General features: G+C 55.8%; 1 protein-coding gene across 9 annotated transcripts in view; it reads left to right on the forward strand.

Moving 5' to 3' along the window:
• CHD6 (chromodomain helicase DNA binding protein 6) overlaps positions 1–25,520 on the forward strand; it is a 100,715-nt gene that overhangs the window by 56,017 nt on the left and 19,178 nt on the right. For 7 of the 9 annotated variants that reach the window (XM_064521354.1, XM_064521355.1, XM_064521353.1 and 4 more), the window contains 22 exons: positions 4–69; positions 569–627; positions 990–1,107; positions 2,614–2,700; positions 2,983–3,132; positions 3,434–3,555; positions 4,192–4,435; positions 4,920–5,096; positions 6,544–6,687; positions 8,589–8,844; positions 9,398–9,608; positions 10,125–10,320; positions 10,915–11,079; positions 11,962–12,141; positions 13,559–13,669; positions 15,739–15,941; positions 16,369–16,568; positions 21,326–21,485; positions 22,559–22,648; positions 23,668–23,771; positions 24,497–24,626; positions 24,943–25,003. In XM_064521354.1, the coding sequence (XP_064377424.1) occupies positions 4–69; positions 569–627; positions 990–1,107; positions 2,614–2,700; positions 2,983–3,132; positions 3,434–3,555; positions 4,192–4,435; positions 4,920–5,096; positions 6,544–6,687; positions 8,589–8,844; positions 9,398–9,608; positions 10,125–10,320; positions 10,915–11,079; positions 11,962–12,141; positions 13,559–13,669; positions 15,739–15,941; positions 16,369–16,568; positions 21,326–21,485; positions 22,559–22,648; positions 23,668–23,771; positions 24,497–24,626; positions 24,943–25,003 (3,234 nt within the window). The remainder of the gene's footprint in view (positions 1–3; positions 70–568; positions 628–989; positions 1,108–2,613; positions 2,701–2,982; positions 3,133–3,433; positions 3,556–4,191; positions 4,436–4,919; positions 5,097–6,543; positions 6,688–8,588; positions 8,845–9,397; positions 9,609–10,124; positions 10,321–10,914; positions 11,080–11,961; positions 12,142–13,558; positions 13,670–15,738; positions 15,942–16,368; positions 16,569–21,325; positions 21,486–22,558; positions 22,649–23,667; positions 23,772–24,496; positions 24,627–24,942; positions 25,004–25,520) is intronic. The other 2 variants (XM_064521351.1, XM_064521358.1) reach the window with 1 other exon arrangement.

The raw sequence follows: 25,520 nt of genomic DNA on the forward strand, positions 1-25,520 counted from the left end.
CAGGAGCCTCCCGAAGATGATGCCAATATCATTGAGAAGATCCTTGCCTCCAGAATGGTGCAGAAGGAGGTGAGTGACAAAGATGTCAGTGGGAGCGAAGGTCCCCAGGCAGAGGAGGGATGGGTCCTGGCTGCCTGGCACAGTTGGGACATGGAGCATAGCAGCACTCAGAGCTGTTGTGCCATTCTCTCCACCTACTCTTTGTAGGGTGCTGAGGGGGGGATGCCCAGAGTGTCACCTTTCTGGTTGCGGATCAATGTGGTGCCTGTCCTGGCCTGGGGACCAGAAAGCCTCTGGAGAGGAGTGGGGACTAGTCTGGTCCCCAGGAGATGTTTGAGTCTCTTGTGCTCAAATGTGGTCTCAGACCATGCTCCCCAAGGCCACTGAGCCTCCAAGGCGGAAGCCACACTGAAATCCGTGCACTCCTCGCTGTCCTCGAGGCTCAGCCTGCCTGGAGCCTGTGGTCACGCTGGAGGAGGCCTGTCCAGGCCCAGGCTGCAGGAGATGCCTCCTCTTTTTAACATGGGCTCTGGCTGTTTGTTGCTAACTGTCCTTCCCTTGGTTTCAGGCTCACCCTGGAGGCCTAGCGTATGAGATGGAGGAGTTCTACGTCAAGTACAGAAACTTGTACGTGCAGTGTTGTGCTTTTTGCCCAGCGGCGGTGTGTACACAGCAGTGAGGGGCAGGCCTCTCGCTCAGCCCTTTCTTGCCTCCCTCCCATCCCCAGCTGCAGCCCCAGCTTCCTTGCCTCACTGTTCCCATCCTCCCAAGCCAGGCTCTGCTGGTTTGTGGGAAGCAACGAACACTGCAGCTGCAGTGCTGAGTCTAGGCCTGGACCCAGGCCATCGCTTTCTCCAATTTGAGGCTTCACATGGCGAGTCGTGAGCTGGATGCTCTCTGGGTTGCTGGGAGCTCCCTGCTTGGCTCTATGGCAGATGGGAACTTTGCCCAGCGGCCTCTATCATGTTTTATTGATTTTTCCTCTGCAGCTCCTACCTTCACTGTAAGTGGGCAACTCTGGAGGAGCTGGAGAAGGACCCCAGGATCTCTCAGAAGATAAAGCGCTTCCGAAACAAGCAAGCTCAGATGAAGCATATTTTTACAGAGGTGAGAGCTGAGTGCAGCAGGTTGCCATTCTCTTCTTCTGGCACAGCTGGGACTGGTGCGGTGGCTGAGCAGGCCGAGAGCCAAGTGCTGCCTCTGGCATCCCTCCCTGCCCAGGTGAGACCAGCTTCACAGCCAAAATCCCTGGTCGGGGCTGGGCAGTCAGGGCTCCAAGTGTAGCTGCACCTGCCCTGCCTGAGCTCTCCCATAGCCCAGCGAACCCTCAGTGCTGCTGCCCAGAGCCCTGCCTGTGCCCTCCCACTGATGCCGCAGCTACGCCATCCCCACTGTGGCGATGTCCAGGTGAGCAGGTGGGGCTGTTGGAGCCAAGGAGCTGTGACAGTGCCCTGAACACCTGTGTTGTCACCGGAGGAGACATGGTCAGGGGGACAAATGTCACTTGCTGGGTGCTGCTTGCCCTGGAGTGCTGGGGCTGACCATGAATCCTGGCCTTGGTGGGAGGGAGGGCAGCGTGCAGTGCTGGAGGTACCTTCTGTGTTTACTGAGGGAATGTGCCTCCTCATGGTGGAGCAGGGATGCTGTGGGAGAGGGGGAACTATAAGTACTTGGGCTTATGGGAGCTTCTGCCTGCTCTGCTCTGTAAGCCCATTAATCTTGTTTAATATGAAGGGTGTTCTGTAATTTATCTGGATGCTCCAGAGGTAGTTGTTGGATCTCCTTGAATTGCCCCTTACAGGTGTAAATCAGGCCAGTAGGCTATGCCGATTGCTCCATGGATGTGGATGCAAAGCCTGGAGGGGTTCAGATTTCTCACTCCTGAATCTGTTTGGGGTCTTTCCCAGGATGCAAAGAAAAAGCATGTGTTTGAATGCACTGTATCATTAATGATTCAGCAAGAAGCAACTGCTGTTTCACATGACTAGCTGGGGCTTGGAGAAGCCCATTTCCTCTCACTGCCTAGCCCTGGACATGTGTCTGTCCAAAGGAGCACTCCTCCACAGGCCTTCCTGGGTCCCCGCTCCGGTGCGAGGATGAGCTCTTGCCTCGTGAATGGTTGCTGCTGGTGCTGCTGGTGCCTCCTGAGCTGGAAGTGCGAGGGGAGAGAGAGACACAGCGAAAGAGAGCAAGGCGTTATCCTTGGTAGAGGCCTAGGGGTTCATTGGGGAACAGCCGGGGGGACCCAGGAGGTGCTGTGTGTGGCTCTGCACTGTGGCAGTCACAGCTCTGGATACTGAATATAAGCTGGAGCACACAGCTCAGGCTTTGTACCTCGAGGCTATGTGGGCTGGGACACACATTCCTCCCTCCCAGCAAGGGCAGCATGGAGCCAGTGGCCACTCCAAAGCAAGGAGTTTGCCTTCTGCAGGGTTCCTGCATCCTCCCCTGTCAGAGACAGATGTCACGTACCTGCTCCTGTGGGCACTTTGTGTGCTGAACTCAGCAGCATCCTGGGGACAGATGTCCCACAGCTGTTTCCTCGTGCCCGCCGCCTGTTTAACCCTGGGATCGCCTTGAACTTATCTCTCTTTCTATTCTTTGCTGTCACAGCCTGATGAGGATTTGTTCAACCCAGACTATGTGGAGGTGGATCGAATCCTGGAGGTGGCTCACACAAAGGACCCTGACACCGGCGAGGTGAGTGGCTGCCTCGCTTGCTTGCCCTGCGGAGGGAGGGAGGCTCAGCAGGAGGCTTGGACCCTGGAAGTACATTGCATGCAATCTTGGACAAACCTGAGGCCTTCCCAGCCTCGCACAACCTGAATCCTGCCTGGGGGCCGTTGGGCACAGGGAGATGGTATGTGGGCCACTGACTGTTCCTGTGACTGACTCTCACTGGTGGCCTGTGGCCCTGCGCTTGGGCTGACCTGCTGGTGAGCCCTGCGCTGCTCTGCCAGCCTGTCTCTCATTGCGCTACAGGAGGTGACTCACTACCTGGTGAAGTGGTGCTCACTGCCCTACGAGGAGAGCACCTGGGAGCTGGAGGAGGATGTCGACCCAGGGAAGATTAAAGAGTTTGAAGCCCTCCAAATCCCTCCAGAAATCAAGCACATGGTAACGTACCCAGAGGTAACGTACCCGGCTGGGAGCTCGCTGCCCTGGAAGGGCAGGGCTTGTCTGTGTTTTGGCAAGATCCAGCAGTGCTGACCTTTTGGGCCCTGGTACTTCAGTGCAAGCCCCATATCTTCCCCTCCAGATGGGTTAGCAGGATCTGAGGGTGGGATACTGAGGCCGAGACCTCTCTGTGCATCAGCTGACTGTCGATGTCTGTTTTGAAGTGTTGTCCTGAGGTGCAGTCCCAGAAGTGGGGCCTGCCATGCTGAGCACTAGCCTCTTCGTCTCCATGGATCTTGCTCCTGCTCTCTCCTAGGAGCGCCCGGCATCTGAGTCCTGGCAGAAACTGGAGAAGTCCCGGGAATATAAGAACAGTAACCAGCTGCGGGAGTATCAGCTGGAGGGAATGAACTGGCTGCTCTTTAACTGGTATAACAGGTGAGAAGGGGCTGGAGCCCTTTGCTCCCACAAGGAATCCCACTGACAGTGGGGCCTCAGTGCAGGCACAGCGTGTGCTGTTGTGGGAGCAGCAGGGCCAGGGGAGCAGAGCCAACAAGCAGGGGCCTGACAGCAGCCAGTGAGACCTGCCAGTGCTGGAGCTGACAGGCAGCAGCCAGAAAAATTGTATTTGTTTTCGCTTTGCAATTCAACCTTTGGGAATGTTTCTCTCTGGTAAATGCTGATGTGGTTTGGCGAGGGGTCTAAGATGCAGCTGAATTTTAGCATTGGCCAGGCTGCTGGTGACCCATTCTTGTGGCAGGAATGCAGAAATATACTTGTCCTTGGCTGCAGCAGGCCATCAGATATGTCTTTCACTGGCTAGTGCTCAACCAAAGGCATCTTTCACACTAACTTTGAGTTCATCATTTGCAGGTGATTGGGTGGTGTGGCAGTTTGGGCCTCTTGCAGTGTTGTGTCGATGCTGCAGGGTTGCAGGTCTTCCCTGCCATTCACCTTGCAGGGTCAGAGAAGTGCAGGTGGAGGTGACATGTCTGATGTCACATCGGGGAGTCAGTGGCAGGGTGGTTCCTGCTCCTACAAGGCATGTTAATGTACCCCTGTCCATCTCTGCAGGAAGAACTGCATCCTGGCTGATGAGATGGGGCTGGGGAAGACAATCCAATCAATCACCTTCCTCTCAGAAATCTTCCTGATGGGCATTCATGGCCCCTTCCTCATCATTGCACCCCTCTCCACCATCACCAACTGGGAGAGGGAGTTCCGCACCTGGACGGAGATGAATGCTATCGTGTACCACGGCAGCCAGATCAGCCGGCAGATGATCCAGCAGTATGAGATGGTGTACAGGGACACGCAGGTGATTCATGCATGCAGTGCTCCCAGGATGCATCCTCCAACCCTGGCTTTCTTTATTTGGGAAGCACTGGGCTGCATGTGAAGCTTGCGGTTCATCTAGAGAGGGCAAGGTGATCTTTTAAGACCCGTTTGCTGGCATGGGCTCCAGGGTGCACTGTGTATGGGTGAAGAACAGGCCCGACTCCTGCAGAAAGGGGAGAATGCTGCAGAGTCCCAGCCACAACTTCTGGCCAGGCTTGTCTGTCTGCCCCAGAGCAATGTCTGGATTGGAGAGAGAGAGCCTGTGGCCAGCATGTGGAGGCTTGGAGTAACCTGCCTGCTGCTTGAGGGAGGTGAATCAGGAAATCCCAACTATGATTCCGTCGATAACACTGATAGGGTGGGAAGCCTGTGTGGACCAGCAGGGATGTCTGTTTGCCAGGATGCAGCCAGTGTTGTGCTGTCTTGCAGGAGTCATGCGCTGCCTCTGGTTTCTGTCTCCATAGGGTAACCCTCTCCCTGGGATCTTCAAGTTCCAGGTGGTTATCACCACCTTTGAGATGATCCTTGCCGACTGCCCAGAGCTGAAGAAGATCCAGTGGCGCTGCGTGGTCATAGATGAGGCACATCGCCTGAAGAACAGGAACTGCAAGCTGCTGGAGGGGCTGAAGCTCATGGCCCTGGTGAGCACGTCTTGCCCAGTTTCACGTGAGAGCAGGGTGGGCCAGAGGTGGCAATGCCTAACAGTCGGATACTACAGCCAGCTGCTCAGGCCCAGCGCTAGGGCTGAGAGCTTCCTGCCAGAGGGGAGACTATCGGAGACCCATCAGATCGCTGAAGAAGTGCCAGTGGTGGAGGGCCATTTGGTGGATGAGGCACTGATGACCTGCATCTGTCACAAATTCTTTTTTGCTGAAGTGGGACATTAACCCACACCTGGCCAAATCCCTGCATGTTCCTCCTATCCATATGCACTCCTTGACAGAGCACTATGCAGCCATGCAGCATGGTTGAGGCTGCTGCAGCATACAGAGGCAGTTACTGGCCGGCAGTACGTGGCATCCTTTGGCTGTGGTATGCCTTGTACCCTGCAGTCAGCAGAGTTGCAGTGTTCAAGCTCTTCTTTCACTGCTCTGCAGGCGTGGGACCAGTCTATGGCAGGGATGGGTTGCAGGACTGCATTGTGAAAAAGGGATCAATGAACTGCCCTGGGAAGTGAATTTGGGTGTCTGTCTCCTTTCCTGCACTGCGGAAAGGAAGGCTATTTGTACCTCGCCGCCCTACTCAGCTTCTGTCAAACTCCCCTGCAGCAGAGCCAGGCCCCTGAAGGATATCAGTCTGGTGAGCCCTGGGAGGCAGTGCCCGGCAGCGCTCGAGCCCGTGGTGTTGGCGCATGGAAGGGAACGTGTTCTCCTTGAGGGCCTCATCCCTTTCCCACCACTCACAGCTCTTGAGGGATTGTCTGGACCCATGTCTCCTTTTAATTGTGCATATACCTACATGGAGAACCTCTAATAACAGCTCTTTCATGTTCTCCGCATGCACTTGACATAGTCATATGCCCCTGCTCATTTTGGAGCACGCTGCACTCACTGGCCCTAGCAGCAGGTCTCTGATGCCCCTTGATATCACAGGTGGGGAAATCAAGGTACAGAGCAGTGACGTGACTTGCCACAAGATAGAATCAGCAGTCATTTCCAGAGTACCCCACTTCCAGGCTCTCAGTGTTAGGCCATGCTCTCCCTTGTGCTACTACAGAGCACTAGAGAGAGAAATCCTGCCCCTAGAGGCACTGAGGCTTGGGCTTTGTTAGCATGCCCATCTGCATGCCAGGACAGCCCTATCTGGGGATCTTGAGCAAGGGCACAGGCCAACATGTAGAGGCAGTGTGGGATTCTCAGTTTTGGCTGTTCTTGCTGCACATAGCTGGATCATGCATCCAGGGGAGAGACTTGGGAACCATGAGACAGTGCTGCATGACACCAGCCAGCACCCTTTCTGGGAGTATGCATGCCTCCAGGCCACAGAGTGTGTTTGTAGGGTTGGGAGACAAGGAGCAATTCATTCATGTGGCCCCTTGGACCCAGCCAGAGCATCTGAGCCCTGAGCCTGTTTTCTATATACACCCAGGAGCACAAGGTGCTGCTGACAGGGACACCCCTGCAGAACTCAGTGGAAGAGCTCTTCAGCCTCCTGAATTTCCTGGAGCCACAGCAGTTCCCCTCAGAGACGGCCTTCCTGGAGGAGTTCGGGGACCTGAAGACAGAAGAACAGGTACCAACAAGGGCCCTAGAAGAGTGAGGCTTGCGACTATTACCATAGGCCATTGGGGCACTGGGTCACCAGTCCAGGGGCACCCTCAGACGTGCTTCATGGAAGCAAATAGGACCCCTCACTGCTTAAAGGTCAACTCCTTTCAAGGTACAGTGCTGCAGCCCTGGACTCAGCTGTGAGAAGCTTTGGAGAGAGGAGACCAACCTGTGCCAAGGTCACAGTCTGCTCTCCGCCTAGCTCCCTCCTTCCCCTTGCATGCCTGGGCAGCTCAGTACATCCTGCTTTCCCATCAATTCCTGTCCTTGAGAAGAGCAGGAGCATAGGGGGAGTGAGAAGGTCCAGAAATTCATGTGTGAGTCACCCTCTCAGGTACACCTGGGGAACTGTCCTCCAAAGTTGGACCTGAGTTTGGGGCACTGAAAGCAGCACAGTCCTTTGGGCTCTGCTGTTGCCATTTGAGTATCTGGCTCAAGTGGAGATTTCACAAAGATCGTGATCCTCAGAGAGCAGGCCCTGGAGTGCATGGACACACAGAGCAACCAGCATCTCAGCTGCTATCAAAGCTCCCAGCTCTGCTCCTTCAGCAGACATATTCCCCCATGGCTGCCTGCAATCAGTGTTTGCATATGTCACATGACACATAGGATGCACTGGGACCAGGAAGCTTTTGCTGTGGCAGCATGTCACACAGACAACAGTTAACACTGAGCACTCAGGGTAGAATCACAGAATCACAGAAGGGTCGAGGTTGGAAGGGACCTCTGGAGATCATCTAGTCCAAACCCCCTGCTCAAGCAGGGTCACCTAAAGCATGTTGCCCAGGACCTTGTCCAGATGGCTTTTGAATATCTCTGAGGATGGAGACTCCACCACCTCTCTGGGCAACCTGTTCCAGTGCTCAGTCACTCTCACAGTAAAAAAGTTTTCCCTTAGATTCAGATGGAACTTCCTGTGTTTCAGTTTGTGTCTGTTGCCTCTCGTCCTGTCACTGGGCACCATTGGAAAGAGCCTGGCCCCCTCTTCCTAACACCCTCCTTCAGATATTTATACACATTGGTAAGATCCCCCCTCTGTCTTCTCTTCCCCAGGCTGAACAGGCCCAGCTCTCTCAGCCTTTCCTCATATGAGAGATGCTGCAGTCCCTTAATCATCTTAGTGGCCCTCCATTGGACTTGCTTTGATAGTTCTATATCTCCCTTATACTGAAGAGCCTGGAACTGGACACAGTACTCCAGGTGTGGCCTCACTAGGGCTGAGCAGGGGGGAAGGATCACCTTCCTTGACCTGCTGGCAATGTTCTTCCTAATGCAACCCAGGATACCATTGACCTGAGCTCTGCCATTCAGCCAGTTTTCAGTCCACTTTACTGTCTGCTTATCTAGCCTGTACTTCATCAACTTGCCTGTGAGGATATTATGGGAGATGGTGTTGAAAGGCTTACTGAAGTCAGGGTAGACAACATCCACTGCTTTCCACTCATCTACCCAGCCAGTCATTCCATCATAGTAGGCTATCAGGTTGGTAAAATGAACAGGTTGGTGGAAGATGAACTATGGAAGGAGGTGTCACCCTGCAGAACAGCTGCAAACCCAGCCCTTGGCTGAGAAGTCCGTCTGCTGGCTCCTCTTCACATGAAGAAACCAGCAATGGGGCCTCTGGTGTAGTCAGCAGAGGTGCTGCAGATTTCATGGCCCAGGACCAGCGACTTGAGTGCCTGCACTAAGGAAGCCATCCCCTTATGTCACCCTGGATCTCAGCAAAGCAGTTGTGTTCTGGGCTGTTGGCCACTGGGCCACCTGTAGTGGGTTTCCAGCCTGGGGAGGCTCTGGTGTTGCACACCCTTCTGCCATGTCACTGTGTGTGTGTAACAGGGCAGTGAATCTATGTGCTTGCTCTGGCAGGTGAAGAAGCTGCAGTCCATCCTGAAGCCCATGATGCTGCGACGTTTGAAGGATGATGTGGAGAAGAATCTGGCACCCAAGCAGGAGACCATCATTGAGGTGGAGCTGACCAATATCCAGAAGAAATACTACCGGGCCATCCTGGAGAAGAACTTCTCCTTCCTGTCCAAGGGCGCCAACCAGCACAATATGCCCAACCTCATCAACACCATGATGGAGCTGCGGAAGTGTTGCAATCACCCATATCTCATCAATGGTGAGGGCTGTGTGCAGGACATGTGGGAGAGCCTGGTCTCACTGCAATGCTTACCAGTTGCTGCTTGCAGAGCCCAACCAGCTTGGCAGCCAGCTCTGGCCTTAGTGCTCTCTGCTGCTGGTGTGTCCATGCACCCAAGTCCAGCATAGGATGCAGTGATCTACCTTGCTGCTCTCATGGTCAGCCCAGCTCCCTTCAGAAGCTGCTTGCTTGCAGTCAACACCAGCCTTAGGGTCTTACCAGGTTCTCTGCGTAGAGCTGGGTTTGGGGGAATCCTGGAGAGGGATCCTCTCCAGCGTCCCAACCTGGCTCGCCCTGCCAGGAGCTGATGCAAGCTGTGAAGAATGAGTAGAGTCACAGAAGTGAAGGGGTTTCTGTAGGTCTGTAGTCCAGTCTCCCACTCAGTAGATCAGGTTGGCTGCATGGGGTCTGTTCCTTGCGTGGTGGCTTGCCATTGTCCTGAACGGGAGGCTGGGGGCAGCTTCACTGCCAGTCCAGTCAAGAGGTAGAGCAGGGGCTCTGCCCAGAGCTCACTTCCCTTCTCACCTGGCAGGGGCAGAGGAGAAGATCCTGGAAGACTTCCGTAAAACGCACAGCCCGGAGGCACCAGACTTCCAGCTTCAGGCAATGATCCAGGCGGCCGGGAAGCTGGTGCTAATTGATAAGCTGCTTCCCAAACTGATCGCAGGTGGGCACAAGGTGCTCATCTTCTCCCAGATGGTGCGCTGCCTGGACATCCTGGAAGACTATCTCATTCAGAGGCGGTTAGTACAGGCTTCAGCATTCACCATGGCTCTTCCATGTCATGTCCCCCAAGACTGTAGGTACAGAGTGGAGACAACCCAGGGAGGGGTTTTGGCCATTCTGTGCCTATGGACCAAAGGATCTGAGTTAAAAGCTACCTGCTGGTGGGTGCAGAGACCCCCAAAGCTAGGCAGCTCTGACCTGTCTGTTTTGCATTACCCAGGGATGGTCCTAAGAGCGACCAAATGGAAATAGGCCCTTCCCTTGGTCCTGGTTCTGGTGCAGAGCCCATGAGTCCTGTATTCCTACACTGAGTGTGAGTTTGTGATGGTTGTGCCATCATAACAGGAATGGCTCTTGGGATCAACCACAGCGTGCACAGGCTGATGACGGCTGAGCCTCCATCTGTGCACAGGTCCTGCCAGCAAACCCAGCCTGTCTGCATTCCCACACAGAGCCTGGGGGAAGGACCGACAAACGATCAGTAGCTGCAGCCAGTTCAGGCCCTGCTCTCACCTCTTCCCCTCTCGGAGCAGGTACACCTATGAGCGAATTGATGGGCGAGTGCGCGGGAACCTGCGCCAAGCTGCCATTGACCGCTTTTGCAAGCCCGATTCGGATCGCTTTGTCTTTCTCCTCTGCACCCGGGCGGGCGGGCTGGGCATCAACCTTACCGCTGCCGATACCTGCATCATCTTTGATTCAGACTGGAACCCACAGAATGACCTCCAGGTAATGGGCCAGGCTGTGATGGCTCCAGGCCCACTTGCCTTGGGACATGTGAGAGACAAGACAGTTAGGAGGTCCCATAGCACAGCCGCCATCACTCGTGCCAGGCAGGGAGAGAAGGGCAGCAGCACCCAACCGTACTGGGCATGGGGTGCAGCACTGGGAGAGCCGCTAGGAGTGCAGGCCGGGAGGATGTGTCATGGGGGAGATCCTGGCTGAGCCACAAAAAAGAGTGTGGCTCTAAAAGTACAGGTGGGCTGCAGACCAGGCAACACTTTCCCCATGTCTGGTGTGGGAGGGGGTGAAGTGTTGGGTGCCCCCCCCACCTGCAGAAAGCAAAGGCTACAATCTAAGCCCTGTGTCCTTGCCCGGGAGTGCATGGGTGACCACAGCCACGCAGAGCTGGTGCTAACCAGTACCTGCTGGCATAGCCACACCAGACCAGCCACAAGCAGTCGGTGAGGGGTGCCCCGGGAGGTGGAGTGGACTGTGGTGCTGGTGGCTAAGTGGTGGGTGCTGATGCTGGGTGCCACAAGCCAAGCAGTCACCGTGTTGCTGGGCTCACTGTGTTTGAAGCTATGTCTTCTGCTGTCCCAGGCTCAAGCTCGCTGCCACCGGATTGGGCAGAGCAAGGCAGTGAAAGTCTATCGCCTCATCACCAGGAACTCCTATGAGCGGGAGATGTTTGACAAGGCCAGTCTGAAGCTGGGTCTGGATAAGGCTGTGCTGCAGGACATCAATCGCAAGGGCAGCACCAATGGGGTAGGCTGGCTGTCAGAGTGGGACTGGGTGGAAACTGTGCGGGAGAGCTCTTCTCCTTCCCCTGCGACCTGTCCCTGTGCTGACTCTGTGGCAGGGGGAGGCATGCAGGGCTATGTCTGCAGGTGGGGGACAAAAGCCTTGCATTCAAGATGGGAAGGATGTATCCTGCCTACCTAGGCTCAAACCTTGGGATCTGCGGGGATCAGTGCTGTCACCAGGACAGCAGAGCACCCAGCTGGTCCCTGCAGCACAGACAGTGTCACCCTTGCCTGGGCCACTAGTAGACATCAATCTTGTCAGAGCCAGCCTACATCCCTTGCCTCTTTGCTCCTCCTGCCCCTCTGCTACCAGAGCTGAAAAGGTCCAAAGCCTGCCTGGCAGCTCTCCTGCCCCTCATGAGAAGAGCTTGCTGCCTGTGTTGGCAGCTCACCCAGTTCATTGTAGCTCTGCAGAGCAGTTTTGAGAGCAGCCTGCAGCACTGAGCAGAGTAGAAAAATGGAACAGGGAGAGGAAGAGGCTGGGTGCCTGCTGGAGGAAGAGCAAGTCACTGCCAGGTTGGAGCAGAGGCCTGGGCATGCTCTTGGGAAGGAGAGCTCAGTCCCGCACACTTGCACTGCTGCTCTTTGCCTGGCAGGCCTTCCCTGCACTGCCCCGGAATTCAAGGACACATGCAGTGCTATGTCTGGGTGGCACAGAGTGAACTCCCTGAGTGTGCCCCAGGCAGCATTTTGAAATGATCTCCCTGTTGTGGCAGTGGGAAATCTGGGCTGACTTGGGGCATCTCTGCCCTCCCTCCTGGGGCGGAGAGAAGAGCCTTCTCCTCTTGTGCCAGTGCCCAGGGCAGCTGGCACAGGGTTGGTGATGCCCTTGTGTTTTGGGCAGGTTCAGCAGCTCTCAAAGATGGAGGTGGAGGACCTGCTGCGGAAAGGTGCCTACGGTGCTCTCATGGATGAGGAGGATGAAGGATCCAAGTTCTGTGAGGAAGACATTGATCAGATCCTCCAGCGCAGGACACAGACCATCACGATCCAGTCTGAGGGGAAGGGATCCACCTTTGCCAAGGTGTGCTGTGCTCCACTGGGAGGGAAGGGGGCCAATTCCCTGTTGGAGTCCCTCTTGAGGCCGTGGGGGACATGCTGGAAGGGCACCACACACTAGTGTTAGTTGACCTCTTCCCTGTGCTGGACTGAAGCTGTAGCCACATGGCAGCCGAGGTCTACTGCCTGATCCTCTGCACCCAGGAGTAAGACCTTGCTCAGGCATGGAGGCAATGTGATCTCCCATCTTTCTGATGGTCAGCATAGCAGGGAGGAGGGGACCACTGCCCTGGTTGGGGGATGTATGGCTGCCCAGCAGGGCTCATCTTGTTGGCATCTGCTTTGCCTGGGTTCGCCATACTCTGAAGCCAGCCCAGGCTGGTGAGAGAGGAGACCAGGGCTTGCTTTCCTCCAAGTGTCAGGCAGTGCCAGGGTGTGCTCTGTCACTGGGGAATCATATTGCCAGTGGTTTGTGTTGGGGGGACAGACCCTCTGTGCTAAGAGATGCAGGGCTCCTTTGTGTCCCAGGTGGGGCACTGCTTTGGGGAGGTGCAGGGGGCACTGCAGGGTGGAGGGCTGTGCTCTTGTGTTGGGCTTGGGGCTCCTTACTGCAGCAGCGGGGCATGCCTGGAGCTAGACTTGTCGCCCAGGGCTGTTATGGGCAGAGTCAGGCCTCTGCCTGGGGAGGACTGATGAGTTTCACAGCCTAGCTGTGCTCAGGTCCTGGGGAAATTCACAGTGGTGATCTTTTACTCATAGTCTGAGCTTATTTGACCTGGAGTCCATCACCTCCCCTGCCTTTCTGAACAGTGGTGCTGCCTTTGGTATGGTGCTTTGCAGAGTGGAAATGCACTTGGAGACCTAGGTTCCTGGCAATGTGGTACAATGTGTTGTGGTACCTCTGGTACCTGCTCTCCTGCCGCCCAGCCCATCTCTGCATCCAGCCTCGCTCTTCTGCTGCTCTTCTTCTACCTGGGTCTGCAGGGAAGGCCTCAGGGCGGTGGCAGGATGTGGCTGCTGACCTGCGTGATGCCAGAGGCTGTGTGCTGCTGTCCCATGGAGAGCCGACAGTGGGGCCCTGACAGTGTCACAGGAGCAGCGTCCTGAAGCCTGCCTGTGGGAGGGAGCTGGAGGACCCAACCCCCTGCCACATTTCCCGGCTGGTGTCTGCTAAGAGCGCAGAAGGCCATCCAGCTCTCCTCTACTTGCAGGTGGCACAACCCAGGCTCAATTTCCGGTCAGTCAGGCAGAAGGACATAGAAGAGATGGGTTCAGCTCCTTTAAGCACAGAGTCCTTTGGTGTGTGTCATCACAGGGTGTAACGCCACTTGGCAGAGAGCCTGTCCACTGTGGACAGAAGTGCTGGGGGGTCTCTGGGGGGGAAAACACAGCTGAATGGTGGGCTGCAATCTGGAGGTTCACTGCTCTTCTTTCACTCCCAGGCCAGCTTTGTAGCATCAGGAAACAGAACTGACATTTCCTTAGATGACCCCAACTTCTGGCAGAAGTGGGCGAAGATAGCAGAGCTTGACACAGATGCCAAGAATGAAAAGGTAGGATCCAGCTTGCAACTACGCGCTGTGCTTGTGTGCCCCACAATGGACCTGACCACTGCTTGCCATGGTCCCCCTCCTCCCCATCCTCCAGACAGGAGTTATGGTGCTTCTGCTGCAGAGTAGCTGCCACTGAGCTCGTGAAGTGTTGTGTTTCAGTGAGAGCAGGAACTGCAGCAGTGGAAGACTGACCCGTAAAGGCTGGCTAAACCCCCAATTGCTTTGAAGCCACATTTTGGGTGTGTCTACCTGGTATATTTTGGGGTGCCTGGGATGAGGGGGCCATTCTGGAAGCACAGCCTGGGAGACAGCAGGTCTGTGCTCCCAGCTACTCCCAAACCCGGTTTAGCTGGGGAATGGACACAGCTGTCCATGGTGTCTGTAAATGCTCCTTTCTCCACCTTGCTCAATTTCCCATGTTCTCTGGGCAGAGGAACGCAGGCCAGGTCGGCCCTGTGGCCAGTGCTGTACCTCTGTGTTTTTGGCCCTGGCAGTGCAAGAAGTGGGGGGCCTGAGAGGAGCTGTGGCTTGGGCAGCTCCTCCGGTAGTTCCTCTTGCTCTTATGGTGCCAAATGCTCTCTTATGTGGCCTGTTGGATATTTCCCACATCCAATGGGATACTAGCCACATCAGCCTGAGTCCGTGGGGTTGTTCAGAGGCAATGTAGGTCGAGCCCAACATCCAAGCTTTGCTTACTGTAATCTAATTGCTCTAAAAGCCAAATACCATACCACTCCACCTCTGTCATGGAGGATTGTACTACTCTTTTCTCCATCTGCAATTGCAGCCCTTCTGTCCTGCTTTCAGGCTAGTGATGGGAACAAGGAATAAAGCCAAATGGATCTGGTAGGCCCATTGCCATGTCCAGGCAAGGAGGGTGCAGACGGTACATGGACGCTCTGAGAGTCTTGCCTGCTGCCCTCCCTGGCAAATCAGCTCCTTCCCAGCCGTGCCTGTGCAGAAACATGGCAGCTGGAGCTCCTGGGAGACTGGTGCTTGGCTTCAGCTGATCTGGTAGCAGAGCTGCTGGATGTTCCCCCCATGCCCCTGGGGAGCATCTCTCAGGAGCAGCATCCTTATTCTCAGCCCCTGCCTGCTCTGCCCACTAAAAGAGCTTTCTAGCAAGGCATGTAAAAGCTGAGATGGGTTTGAGGGGAGGCCGGTGGCTCATTGCTTGTCTGGAGGCAAGAGTGAACAGATGGGGTCTGGTCCCTCTGCTCCTGCCCCTGAGCTCGGCCTGCCAAGCTCGCGTGCTCAGCTGAGCAGCTGGGCCTCTCCGCCCCGGCTCCTCCGGCAAGTGCAGGGCTCTGTGCAGCCTGCTTCCGCAGGGCCCTGGGGCCCAGGCTGCCGAAAGGCTAGCTGAGGCAGCAACGCTGTGGCAGATGGTCTCAGACAGCAGCAAGAAGGAGGCCCAGCAGCTTTGCAGAGTTCTTTGATCAAACGGGGAAAGCAGGAGGGTGTGTGTGTGTGTGTGTGTACGTGTGTGTGTATGCACACCTGTCTCCATGTGCTTGAAAGCAGGACAGATTTAGAGGGCTCAGTGATGATTTGGATGCATCCAGCAGCGTGTGGGGGCAGAAGAGGCATGTCCATGCTGTTTGATTCTCCTGCCTCCTGCACCTTCTCGGTAGCTGGTTTTCTTGTTGCAGCCCCACCTACCCCACTTCGACACAGAAATTACACTGTGTCCTGCACGGCACTTGGCCCAGGCATTGCTGGGAGGGCCAGGAATATGACTGAGAGCTGAATCATCTGCTAATTGTCAGCGGTTTGAACCCAGAGGGCCTGATTTTCAGCCTGTGATTATTCAGGCTGAATTTTGTGCTGGCCAGGAGTTGTCTCATGCGTGCAGACAAAGCTGCACACAGCTGATTGGGAGCAGGTATCATAGTGGCAAGGTGTTAACTAGCCTCGAGGCTGGCCAGCCACTAACGGGGTGCTGAACAGGCCCCTGAGCCTGGAAGGCATGCGCCGAGCTGGGAGGGCAGCGTGGAAAGGGCCCTGTGCCCTGATGGAGGGGCCGTTTCTGCCCTTACCTAAGCATGTTCTCTTCTCTGCATCCCTTGTAGGAGAGCTTAGTCATTGACAGGCCCCGGGTGCGGAAGCAAACCAAACACTACAACTCCTTTGAGGAGGACGAGCTGATGGAGTTCTCCGAGCTGGACAGCGACTCCGACGAGCGGCCCACACGCTCGCGGCGCTTCAACGAGAAGACACGGCGGTACCTGCGGGCTGAGTGCTTCCGTGTGGAGAAAAACCTGCTCATATTTGGGTGGGTCTCACCCCCTTCCAAAAAGCGTGGTCGTGGCCTCCAGCTGCCCAGCACACACATGGGCCACTGGCTGCCTGAGCCGCTTTCTGTCCATCATGCGTGACAGTTGCCCCAAGCAGTGTGCTGTCCCTCCTGCACTGACTTCTGTGGTGGGACCTGGGCTGTTTGGCCCAAAGGGAAGATCTGGGTTGGAAGGGGAGTTATGTGGGCAAAGCATGAACCAGCCAGCCATCAGGGCTGCCAGAGCCTGCTCCTGCCTCTGCCCTGTTCAATCCTAGGCAAACCTCTCCCCACTTTGTGCTCCCCTAATGCGGGGACATAACAACTCCTGCCCATGGGAGCTGATAGGGCTGTGCCACCATGCAAGAAGGAAGGCACTGGAGGTGTCTCTGCTTGCTTAGAAACGTTTACTGTGTTTGTGTTCTAGCTGGGGACGCTGGAAAGATATCCTGACCCATGGGAGGTTCAAGTGGCATCTGAATGAGAAGGACATGGAGATGATTTGTCGGGCCTTGTTGGTCTATTGCGTCAAACACTACAAAGGGGATGAGAAGATTAAGAGTTTTATCTGGGATCTCATCACACCGACGAAGGATGGCCAGAACCAGGCCCTGCAGAATCACTCAGGTATTGCGTGTTCTCTCTGCCATTGCACTGCTACTTGTCGCTAGTGTGCCTGCTCCTGGGACCACGGCTGCAGCAGTCAAACCAAAGCTGACTGAAACAGCCAGGAAGCAGTCACGCTTGAGCGCAGGGACTTTCTCAGTGCAGAGCAAGTGGCTGCCATGGGACTGACCTCCACAGACCCTCAGAAACAATGGCAGAGGCTGGCTGAGTGGGGGAGGGTATTCCATGATTCCCAGTGCCTGTGTGGCCTTGGCTGGTGCAGAGAGAGCCTGTTGGTGGGAGCAGAGATGCCAGCCGACTCTTGAGCAGGTGCTGCTAAGTTTCCTCTGGCCTGGGGATACTCTTAGGGCTCCCCAGTGCAGAGAGATACTGTGCAGTGAGTTCATGGGGCACAGCTGCTGTGCGCTGTCAACTGTGTGAACATACGCGATGCGATAGGTGTGAGGGCAGAAGTACCGCTCTGAGTGTGGAAGTGCCCAGCTCTTCCTCAGGGCTTTGCAGGATGCAGAATGGATTGTTGCACGGGAATCCTGCCTGTGCCTGCTGGGGAGCCCTGGCCCTAAAGCTAACAGCAGAGACTGCCAGGCGCTCTTCTTGCAGCTGCTTGGTGCCCTGATCATGCCAGGGTAAGCTGGTGATGCAGTTTGTGCAGCGATCTCACCCTAGGTAGCCAGCTTGTGTCTCCTCTCGTCATGGTTCTTGTCCCAGACACACTGGTCTGCAGTGCCTGCCCTGATCGGTGGAGGGGCAGTTTTGCTGGTTTATCCTGAAACCTCTGCGATACAGAATCCTACCAAGGTGGTGTGACCTTCTCCCACTTCATAAATCTAGCGGAAACCTTTTTCTCAGGTTTGGCTGTGCTCTCCCTGTTCAGAGGACCAGTACCCATCTTTTCCAACCTATGTGAGGTCTAAATACCCCACGTATTGCACCATATGTGGAGTTTTTAATTCCATCTGCGTTGTGTTTGGCTGAGGCTTCCAGCGTATCCTTAGCTTCTGACGGGGCCACCCAGAGCCTTCCCCTGCCCCGCTCTCCTGCTGGGCTCTCTGACTCTCTGCGTGGGGAGTGGGGCACTGCAAATTCACCCCCCTGCCTGCAGTGCAGCATCTGCTCTTTGTAGGCGTCCCTCGGCGCTGGAGCAGCATAACAAATACAGCCCACGATGCAGACAGCATCATGCAGCCACAGTGGCCTTTGTCTTTAATGATATGAAGGCAGGGCCTGTGCTGGCTCCTTGGATCAGCTGGAGGGTTGCAGCCTGAGACACATGGTCACTGCCCATTCTGTGTTAGAGGACTCTGCCCCAATCTAGCAGCGCAATGCCTGCATCCTGCGGCTTCTGGGACAGGTGAGTTGGGCCAGGAGAGCAGCCTGGGGGAGGCCTTCTTGCTCTCGCAAGGGTGGTTACAGCCCCACGGCTGTGTCTGCTACCTGTGTGCTCATGATCCGTGGCAGAAGGTGAGTAGTCACAGGGCTGGGACTCTACAGCCTGCTTTCGGCACCAGTGAGCCAGGGCTGAAACCTGAGGCTCTCGTTTTGGTGTGGTGGAGCGCACGAGAGGCTGTTTTGAAGTGGCTCAGTTGGCAGCGTGAGGCACGAGGCTCTCGGATGCTGTCGCGGAGCCCCAGGGGCATGCCATGTGTTACTTAGTGTTCAGAACACCACGGTTCGGTCTCGAGACCCAACATAACCATTTCCTTCTGTCTGGAAATGTCTGGCTTGCTTTACAGCGTGAGGTCTGAGCATATGGCCTTCAGTGGCCCACCGAAGTTACTCCAGTCACTTCGTACAACGCGAGTCACCTCGGCAGTGCTGCCTCCCGCTCTTGCTGCACAGCCCTGCTCAGAAGAGCAGTGGGGCTTACCTCCAGAACCCTACGGGGAGCAGAGCAGGAGTAAGAAACAAATTAGCTGATATGAATGGGCTAGATTTAGATAATGCCAAGTAACGAACAAGCCGTGGTTTCGGTGGAGGGTCAATAATGCTTTACTGCAAGAGCAGCACTAAAATTGATGCATTTGGATATTTAGCAGAGGGAAGCAGCCTGGAGTTTCTCCATCAGTGTGCCAGAGTGGCTTTTCCCAGCTGTGAAACCACCCTGTGGTCTTGGCCAGAAGGGACAGCGAAACCATCTAGCCTGACCTCAGGAACTGGATGAGAGCAGAGAGCCCTCTGGTGCAGAGCAGCCACAGAGCAGCCACGCAGCTGGCCCTGCCACGGCTCCCCAAGGAGCCTGAGGTATCCCTCGTGTGTTTGCAGGGAGCTGACCAGGCAAGACCTGCTCCAGGAGTGCCTGCTGTGCAGAAGACAACAGAAGACCTCCAAGTCCCCTGCTTGTGCATCCTGGGGACTGTTCTTTCTTAATCCCAAATCCAGTAAAATGTGTGACTGCAAAAGGGTGAGCAGAGCCAGCCCACCTCAGAGCTCTAGTCACATCCATCTGGTCCATCCCCATCCTGGCCAGAGGCTGAGCTGCTGAGGAAGGCAGTGTTAGTGGAGTTCACCAGGCCAAACCGTCCTGGGGATGGAAGTGCTGGTGACCACTGCTGGTCCCAAGCAGTCACCTGGGCTGGAGTCCTTTTACCATCATGGAGCTGCAAGCATTAAGAAGGTGTGGAGGACAGTGCAGCGCTTTCTGTTCTGCCCAAGTGTTCAAGACCAGATGTATGGGGCAGAACTGCTGAAGCTGTTCTTTTCCCTTCACAGACATATGGCAGAGGAGGAATGTCTGCCCAGGGAGGTGGCTCATCTCTCAGAAGACTCCAAACAATAGTGACCCCACCAGGAGTCATTTCCATATTCCACTGTTAACTCGCATCTTATTTCAAGGTTGGAAGTGTGTTTAATTTTCAGCTGCAGCCACTGGATGTCATTTTATCTTTATCGGCGAGATGGAACTGCATTCCTTTTCCATTCAGCATCTCTGCCAAGTGTAAACACCCCTCTGCAGTGATCAGGTTCCCACACAGCCCTCTTCCTGAAGCACAGAATAGGAAACAATCCTTGAAGATCATCAGGATTGTTTTCCAGCCTTTGATCACTTCGGAGCTTCTTGTTTGAACTCTTCTCCCAAATTACTGTGTTGTCCTTGTGGGGTGACACACACTTCAGAACTGGCCATGGTGTCTAGGTCAGGCTCTGAGAAGAGCTGTGCCCAGGATCGTGGTCCCTTCTATGCTTCTATTTGGTATTTTTATACATCAAGGGGTCACCTTATCTCTTTGGGCTTAGCCTTGTACTGAGGACTCATAGCAATACAGTTTCTGTGGTGATCCCTAAGTTCTTCTTGGAGATAGAGTCTCCCACACTCTGGGTTTAGCCCATGTGCTTTATTTACAGATCCCTCATCTGCATTTGGCAGTAATGAAAGACACTGTAAACTCTTTGAGATCTGTCAGTTCTGATCCATCCATGTCATGTCCATCTCATGTAATGCAAGTTTTAAACAAAGGGCATGCCATGTTAAATAGGATGTCAAAGAGTACTGCTCATTGCTTTTATCAGCCAATTCTGTAATCTTATTAAAAAAATAGAAGGCTGTTTTAATAAGATATTTTGTCTCCTGTTCCAGTGCTGACTGACAATTGTATCGGAGCTACCACTTCTTAGTGACAGAAGAATGAGCCTTTCCATGATTTTGCCCAGCTCAAGTCTTATATCCAGTCCTTTCACCCTTTTTGAAATAGCTTTTCAGCTGTCTAGCCAAGCCACTCTCTCTGGTCTCAGGCACAAAGTCTCAAAGGATGGCATGGTGTTCCCACCTCTGTGGTAGGAAAGACCTAAAGAGCCACAGAAGGCAGATGAGGTGGACTGAGTTCTCTGAGTTGTATCTTCTGGGTCCCAGGCACTGCAGTGGGTAGAGGAGAAACCATGGCATATTGGCATGGAAGCACGGGGTGAAGTTGCTGCAGGATTCAGACTGTATCTGGAAGACTTTCAACGCCCTGCACAGCCTCGGTCCGGTTCTGGGGCTATAAGAAAAGGTGCGGGGTGCTGGGGGGTTCCAAATTGTGGCATGGTGTTAACTGCACACAACCCAGTCAGGGTGTGGAGCTGGGGGGCCAGGGGCTGTTGGTGGCTCCGTTAGGTTGGTTGGCTTTTGTGGGGTCCCTGTGGGGCTGTGATTGGAGCCTGCCCAGGTCCTGCTGGTGTGCAAGGGGCTGCAAGCAGGAGCCTGGGAAATGGGCTCTGTGGCTGCCACGGGGCCCGAGTGCCAGTGTGCAGAGGCAGAACTGGGTGCAGGGTGGGCGCATGGAGCCTGCCAGAGGGAAGGTGTCAGGCGATGGGGAATTGAGCCCTGCTCCTCATCCCAGCAGAGTGGGCTCCTGCCTTTTCTAGGGCTTTGACTTGCTCAGTGTTTGTCATTGGCAGCCTGTTTCAGCCGCCTGGGCAGAGACATGCCAGTCCCTGGCTGTGCTGGGCATCATCTCTGCCCCAGGAGTGCCAGCATAGCTGGACTGCTGGAAGGGGGCACATCCCCACCTGATACACCTTCCTCTTGTGATCTGGGCGCAGTGTGGCTTGGGCTCTGCTGTTGGCTGGGAGCAGTTTGGATACCTGGGCACATGGCCCTTCCTACTCTCGTCTCCCCTGACCCTGGCTCACCAGTCTGCAGCAGGGAGCTTTGCAAGGCCTCCAGCTCCCTGGCTGTGCTCCCCTGCCTGGACACTGCAGTGCTGGAGACACCTCACAGTGGTGCCTGGCCTGTGCCCGTGGTGCCCATGGTGCTCACACGCTGCCACTTGCTGTTACAGGTTTGTCAGCTCCGGTGCCCAGAGGCAGGAAGGGGAAGAAGACGAAGAACCAGATGCTGCTCCCTGAGATAAAGAACGCAGACTGGCTTGCTACATGCAACCCCGAGATAGTCCTGCATGATGACAGCTACAAGAAGCACCTCAAACAGCACTGCAACAAGTGAGTGCAGGAGCCCACACCAGCTCACAGAGCCATGGCAGCTGCGCTATGGGTTATGGGCCTCTAGCATGGAAAGGGTGGGAGAGAGCTGTGAAGGGCCCATGGCCCGCACAGGATTGCCACACCCTGAGTATCTTCTGCCTTTGGTACAATGGCATTTCTAAGCTAGTGGCTGAGCTCCAGCCATCTGCCCTCCAGCTTCCTCTGTCCCTGCCCTGATGCAGCTCCATGCTCTGCCTGAATCCTAGTTCCAGCCCTTCCTGCTTGGAGCAAGTTTCATCTTGGCTCTGCTGAGAGTCTTGAGCTGCCTGTGTTGGCAGCAGCTCTCAGCTGAAAATCTGTGCAGCTAGTGGAGCCAGCAACAGCACCAGAGCAGAGTTGCAGGGGGCAGCACTGAGCCATGGTGGAGAGAAGTCCCTGAGAGGTTCACTGGAAGAGTGGTTAATCTCAGAGCTGTTTGTGTCCCAGGATGCAGAGCTCAGGATTGACTTCTCTTCCAGCACAGCCTGGGTCCACCACGGAGGGTCTCCCTCCTTCCCTGCCAGCACTGCACACCAGGCAGTGCCCAGCACTAGGCAGGGCTCAGTGGCGTCACTGTCCTCTCTGGCAGTGGTGCTGGGCCCCATTGCTCTGCTCCACCTGCAGTTCCCTCCCTATGGGGCTCCTTTGGGATTTCTTAAGCATACACAGTTATAGAGCTAACAGGGTGAGGCAGCAGGACTGAGTCCTGCTGCTGGGCCGCTCTTGGGTTGCTCCTCCAGGTAACAGGAGCAGTGTCCTGAGCACCAAACCTCTGCCTGCAGGGCCCCGGGAGAGCACAGGGCAGGGGCCTGTGGTGTGACACCAGTGCCCATCCTGCGAGGGGACAGATGGCTTTGAGGAATTGAGTCCTCCGTGGGGTGGGAAACACAGTGTCAAACAGGTTTCCCTGGCTTTGCTGAGCCTCAGAGCGTTCCCCTGCAAACGCTGCCAGGAGGCAGTGCAAACTGTGGTGAGGGACACTGGGTCAGGCCCTGGGCTGGCGTGTGAGCACCTGTGTGCTAGCGTGTGTTCCTCTCTGCACCCTGGGACAGGGTTCTGCTGCGAGTGCGAATGCTCTACTACCTGAAGGCTGAAGTGCTGGGGGAGGCTGCTGACAAAGCCTTCGAGGGGACCCCTGCCAGGTAGGGTGCTTGTGGCGAACCCCCGTGTTGGTACTCGTGGAGGCAGTGGCAGCGCTTGAGCAGCATCACAGCTGTGCAGCCCAGCCACGTCTGAGTTCACAGCATCTCCAGGCGAGTCGGGCTCTGCAGTCAAATCCCCAGGTCTTGCTTAAGCAAAACATCCTTCAGTGGTACCTCTGCCTGAGCAATGAGTACAGCCTCGGCCTGAGGTGGGCTCAGGCGGCTTAGGCTGGGCACCAGCCTGGTGCTGGATCCCTGGTGGTGAGGGCACCCAGGGATGCTCTGCAGCCCGCAGGAAAGTGTCTCTGCAAGCTGTTTGGTGAAGTGGCCTTTAAACCAGCATGGGAGACTGCTGTGACTGTGCCAAGTTCCCAGCACCAGGTCTCAGAGCAGAGCATGCCCCGGTGCTCTGGCCCACAGTCCCTTCCCCGGCACCAAGGACAAGGGGACCAACAGGCTCTGCTAATGCCGTTGAGCCTGCAGCCTTCCAGCTCCCAACCTTGTTGCGAGGATTTAGCTCTCGGAGTTCAGGAAAGAAGTGCGGTATGCTGAGCTTAGTTTCCTAGAGCAGGGGCTGCTGCCTCCGAGTTGGGGCTAGTGGTCGGTACCAGCACAGCTCCATCTGCATGAGTCCTTGTGGAGGGCACACTGTAGCCCACCAAACACACTGTTATTTTGGGCTGGTAGGTTTGAAGAGGATTTCTCCCAGCAGATACTATTTGAATCAGATGGGAGCTCTGCTTGGTATTGCTGCCCCGAGGGAGGAGGAGAGGGGCTGTGCAGGCGCCCCATATCTGCAGAAAGCGGAGGGGAAGGCAGTGGGTATGCTGGAGCAGAGACTCCAGGTCGCCATCCCCAGGGAGGTGTGTGTGGGCCCCACGCCAACCTCACGTTCATTAACTGTCCCCAGACTTGGGAGCAGAAGCTCCCGTCTCCCTCTGCCCCTTGCCGGCAGCGACCAGCATGCTGCAATGTTTGCTGAGGCTGGGAGAGCGGCACTCATGCCTTGTCCCCTGCAGAGAGCTGGATGTGCTGCTGCCGGACATCGACTACGTGGAGATCCCAGTGGACTGGTGGAATGCTGAAGCTGATAAATCCCTTCTCATCGGTGTTTTCAAACATGGTATGTACCCAGCCTTATTGGGTGGGTGCTGTTGGGTGAGAGGGGCCCCTGTGGCCAGACAGCTGTCCAGTATGTGAAGTGCAGGTGGCTTGTTTGCTTCCACGTCACTGTGAGGAGGCAGAGACCCTGCACAGCACACATCCAGTGCACAGCATCCGCGCGGGGCCAAGGCTGCTCTCAGCGGGGTGCCTGCAGCTGCGACGCTGCCAGCTTATTCCAGCGGCAAGGCAGGCACCCCAGTGCTGCGGGTGGCCAGGCCTGCGTCTCACGGGGAGCTGCTTCCCCTGTTTTGCCAGGAGCAATGTGTCATTGCCACGTGAGGGTGAGCTGGGTGAGGCAGGAGCAGTGCCTCTCCTGGGAGCTCCAGCCTTGTCACAAAATCATCTTGCAGCTTCCAGTGGCCTAAGGGTTCTTCATTCCCAGCCCCAACCTGTCCTGGGTGCTGGGCACAGCTCTCTGAGTGCTGTGCTGCCTTCCAGGAAGGGTTGCGTGGTGCGATGGAAAGGCTGAGCTTTCTCTTTGCACGCTGCCTTGGGGTTGCAGACCAATTAGAAGCTTTTGGGAAAGTGTTCTGAATTTCTGGGGGTAAGAATTGCACTTGGAGAGCCAGGCCCCGAGAGCCAGATGGGAGCTGTGTCCCCCAGAGCAGGAGGTTTACCTAAACCAGGCTCAGGCCTGGCCTTGTGCCATTTTTCTCCTTTTTGATGGCCTGTGGCCGTTGGCAGGTTACGAGAGGTACAACGCCATGCGGGCAGACCCGGCGCTGTGCTTCCTGGAGAAGGTGGGCATGCCGGATGAGAAGCTGCTGTCTGCAGAGCAGGGTGTCAGTGACGGGGCCCAGGATGCTGCCGAAAGGTAGGCAGGGGATGGAGCCACGCTCTCGGGGCCTGGTTGGCTGGCTCCTGAGGGCCGTGTTAGAAGTGGGGTTGGCACTGTGGGGTAAGCTGTGCTCAGGGAGGGCAGTGAGAGGGAGAAGGAAGCAGGCTCTGTGTGAGTGTGAGCACGGCAGGCAGTGAGGAAGGATGGCAGGCTGGAGCTGGCTCCCTGGTGCAAGGCTGAGGGCTGCCGCATGAAGATGGGTGCTGGTTCTCTGCTCCATCTAGCAGACATCTGGCACAGCCGAGAGAGGCTGTGCTGCAGCTACCAGGGACTAATTCACTGTCTTCGTCAGGGGGAGCATGGAAAAGGAAGAGAACGGTGGAGAAAAACTGGAGGGGCTGCCGAAACAGGAGGTGAGTGTGGTTCACGGTGGTCATGCACGTCTGCTGTTGCCAGTGTCTCCTGTGACCCTGCTCCATGTAGGCTTTGCCTTATCTTGCATGGGCTCTGCCCCATGCTCTCTGGGTTGTCCTTGCTCACTCGAGCACTGCTTCTGCCTTTGTCTCTCTCTGTGTTTCCTGCTGATCTGGGTTGTATCCCCCTCATGGAGAACTGACACGGAGCGAGAGCTGTGAATTGCCAGGGGTGCTGGGTCTCACACTCAGCTTCAGGAGCCACACAGGCTTCTGGCAAGGGGGATGGCTGTCCCAAGAGGCATGGCCTTGGCGGGGAGGAGGACCAGTAAATGAGGCAACCTGTGAGCGTGCAGAGTGATTGCCAACGAGGCGATTGCCAGCGCTGGCACTGCTAGGGTCCTGGATAGTGCTGCCACACCCCACGTCACTGTGGTGGCCAGTGACCTCACCTCAGGGCCCAAAATGGACAACATACCAACCTGAGCTGTTTCCCCAGCGTGAGGCGGGGGGGACA

The sequence above is a fragment of the Dromaius novaehollandiae genome, chromosome 16 (assembly GCF_036370855.1).
Source record: "Dromaius novaehollandiae isolate bDroNov1 chromosome 16, bDroNov1.hap1, whole genome shotgun sequence".
Lineage (NCBI taxonomy): Eukaryota > Metazoa > Chordata > Aves > Casuariiformes > Dromaiidae > Dromaius > Dromaius novaehollandiae.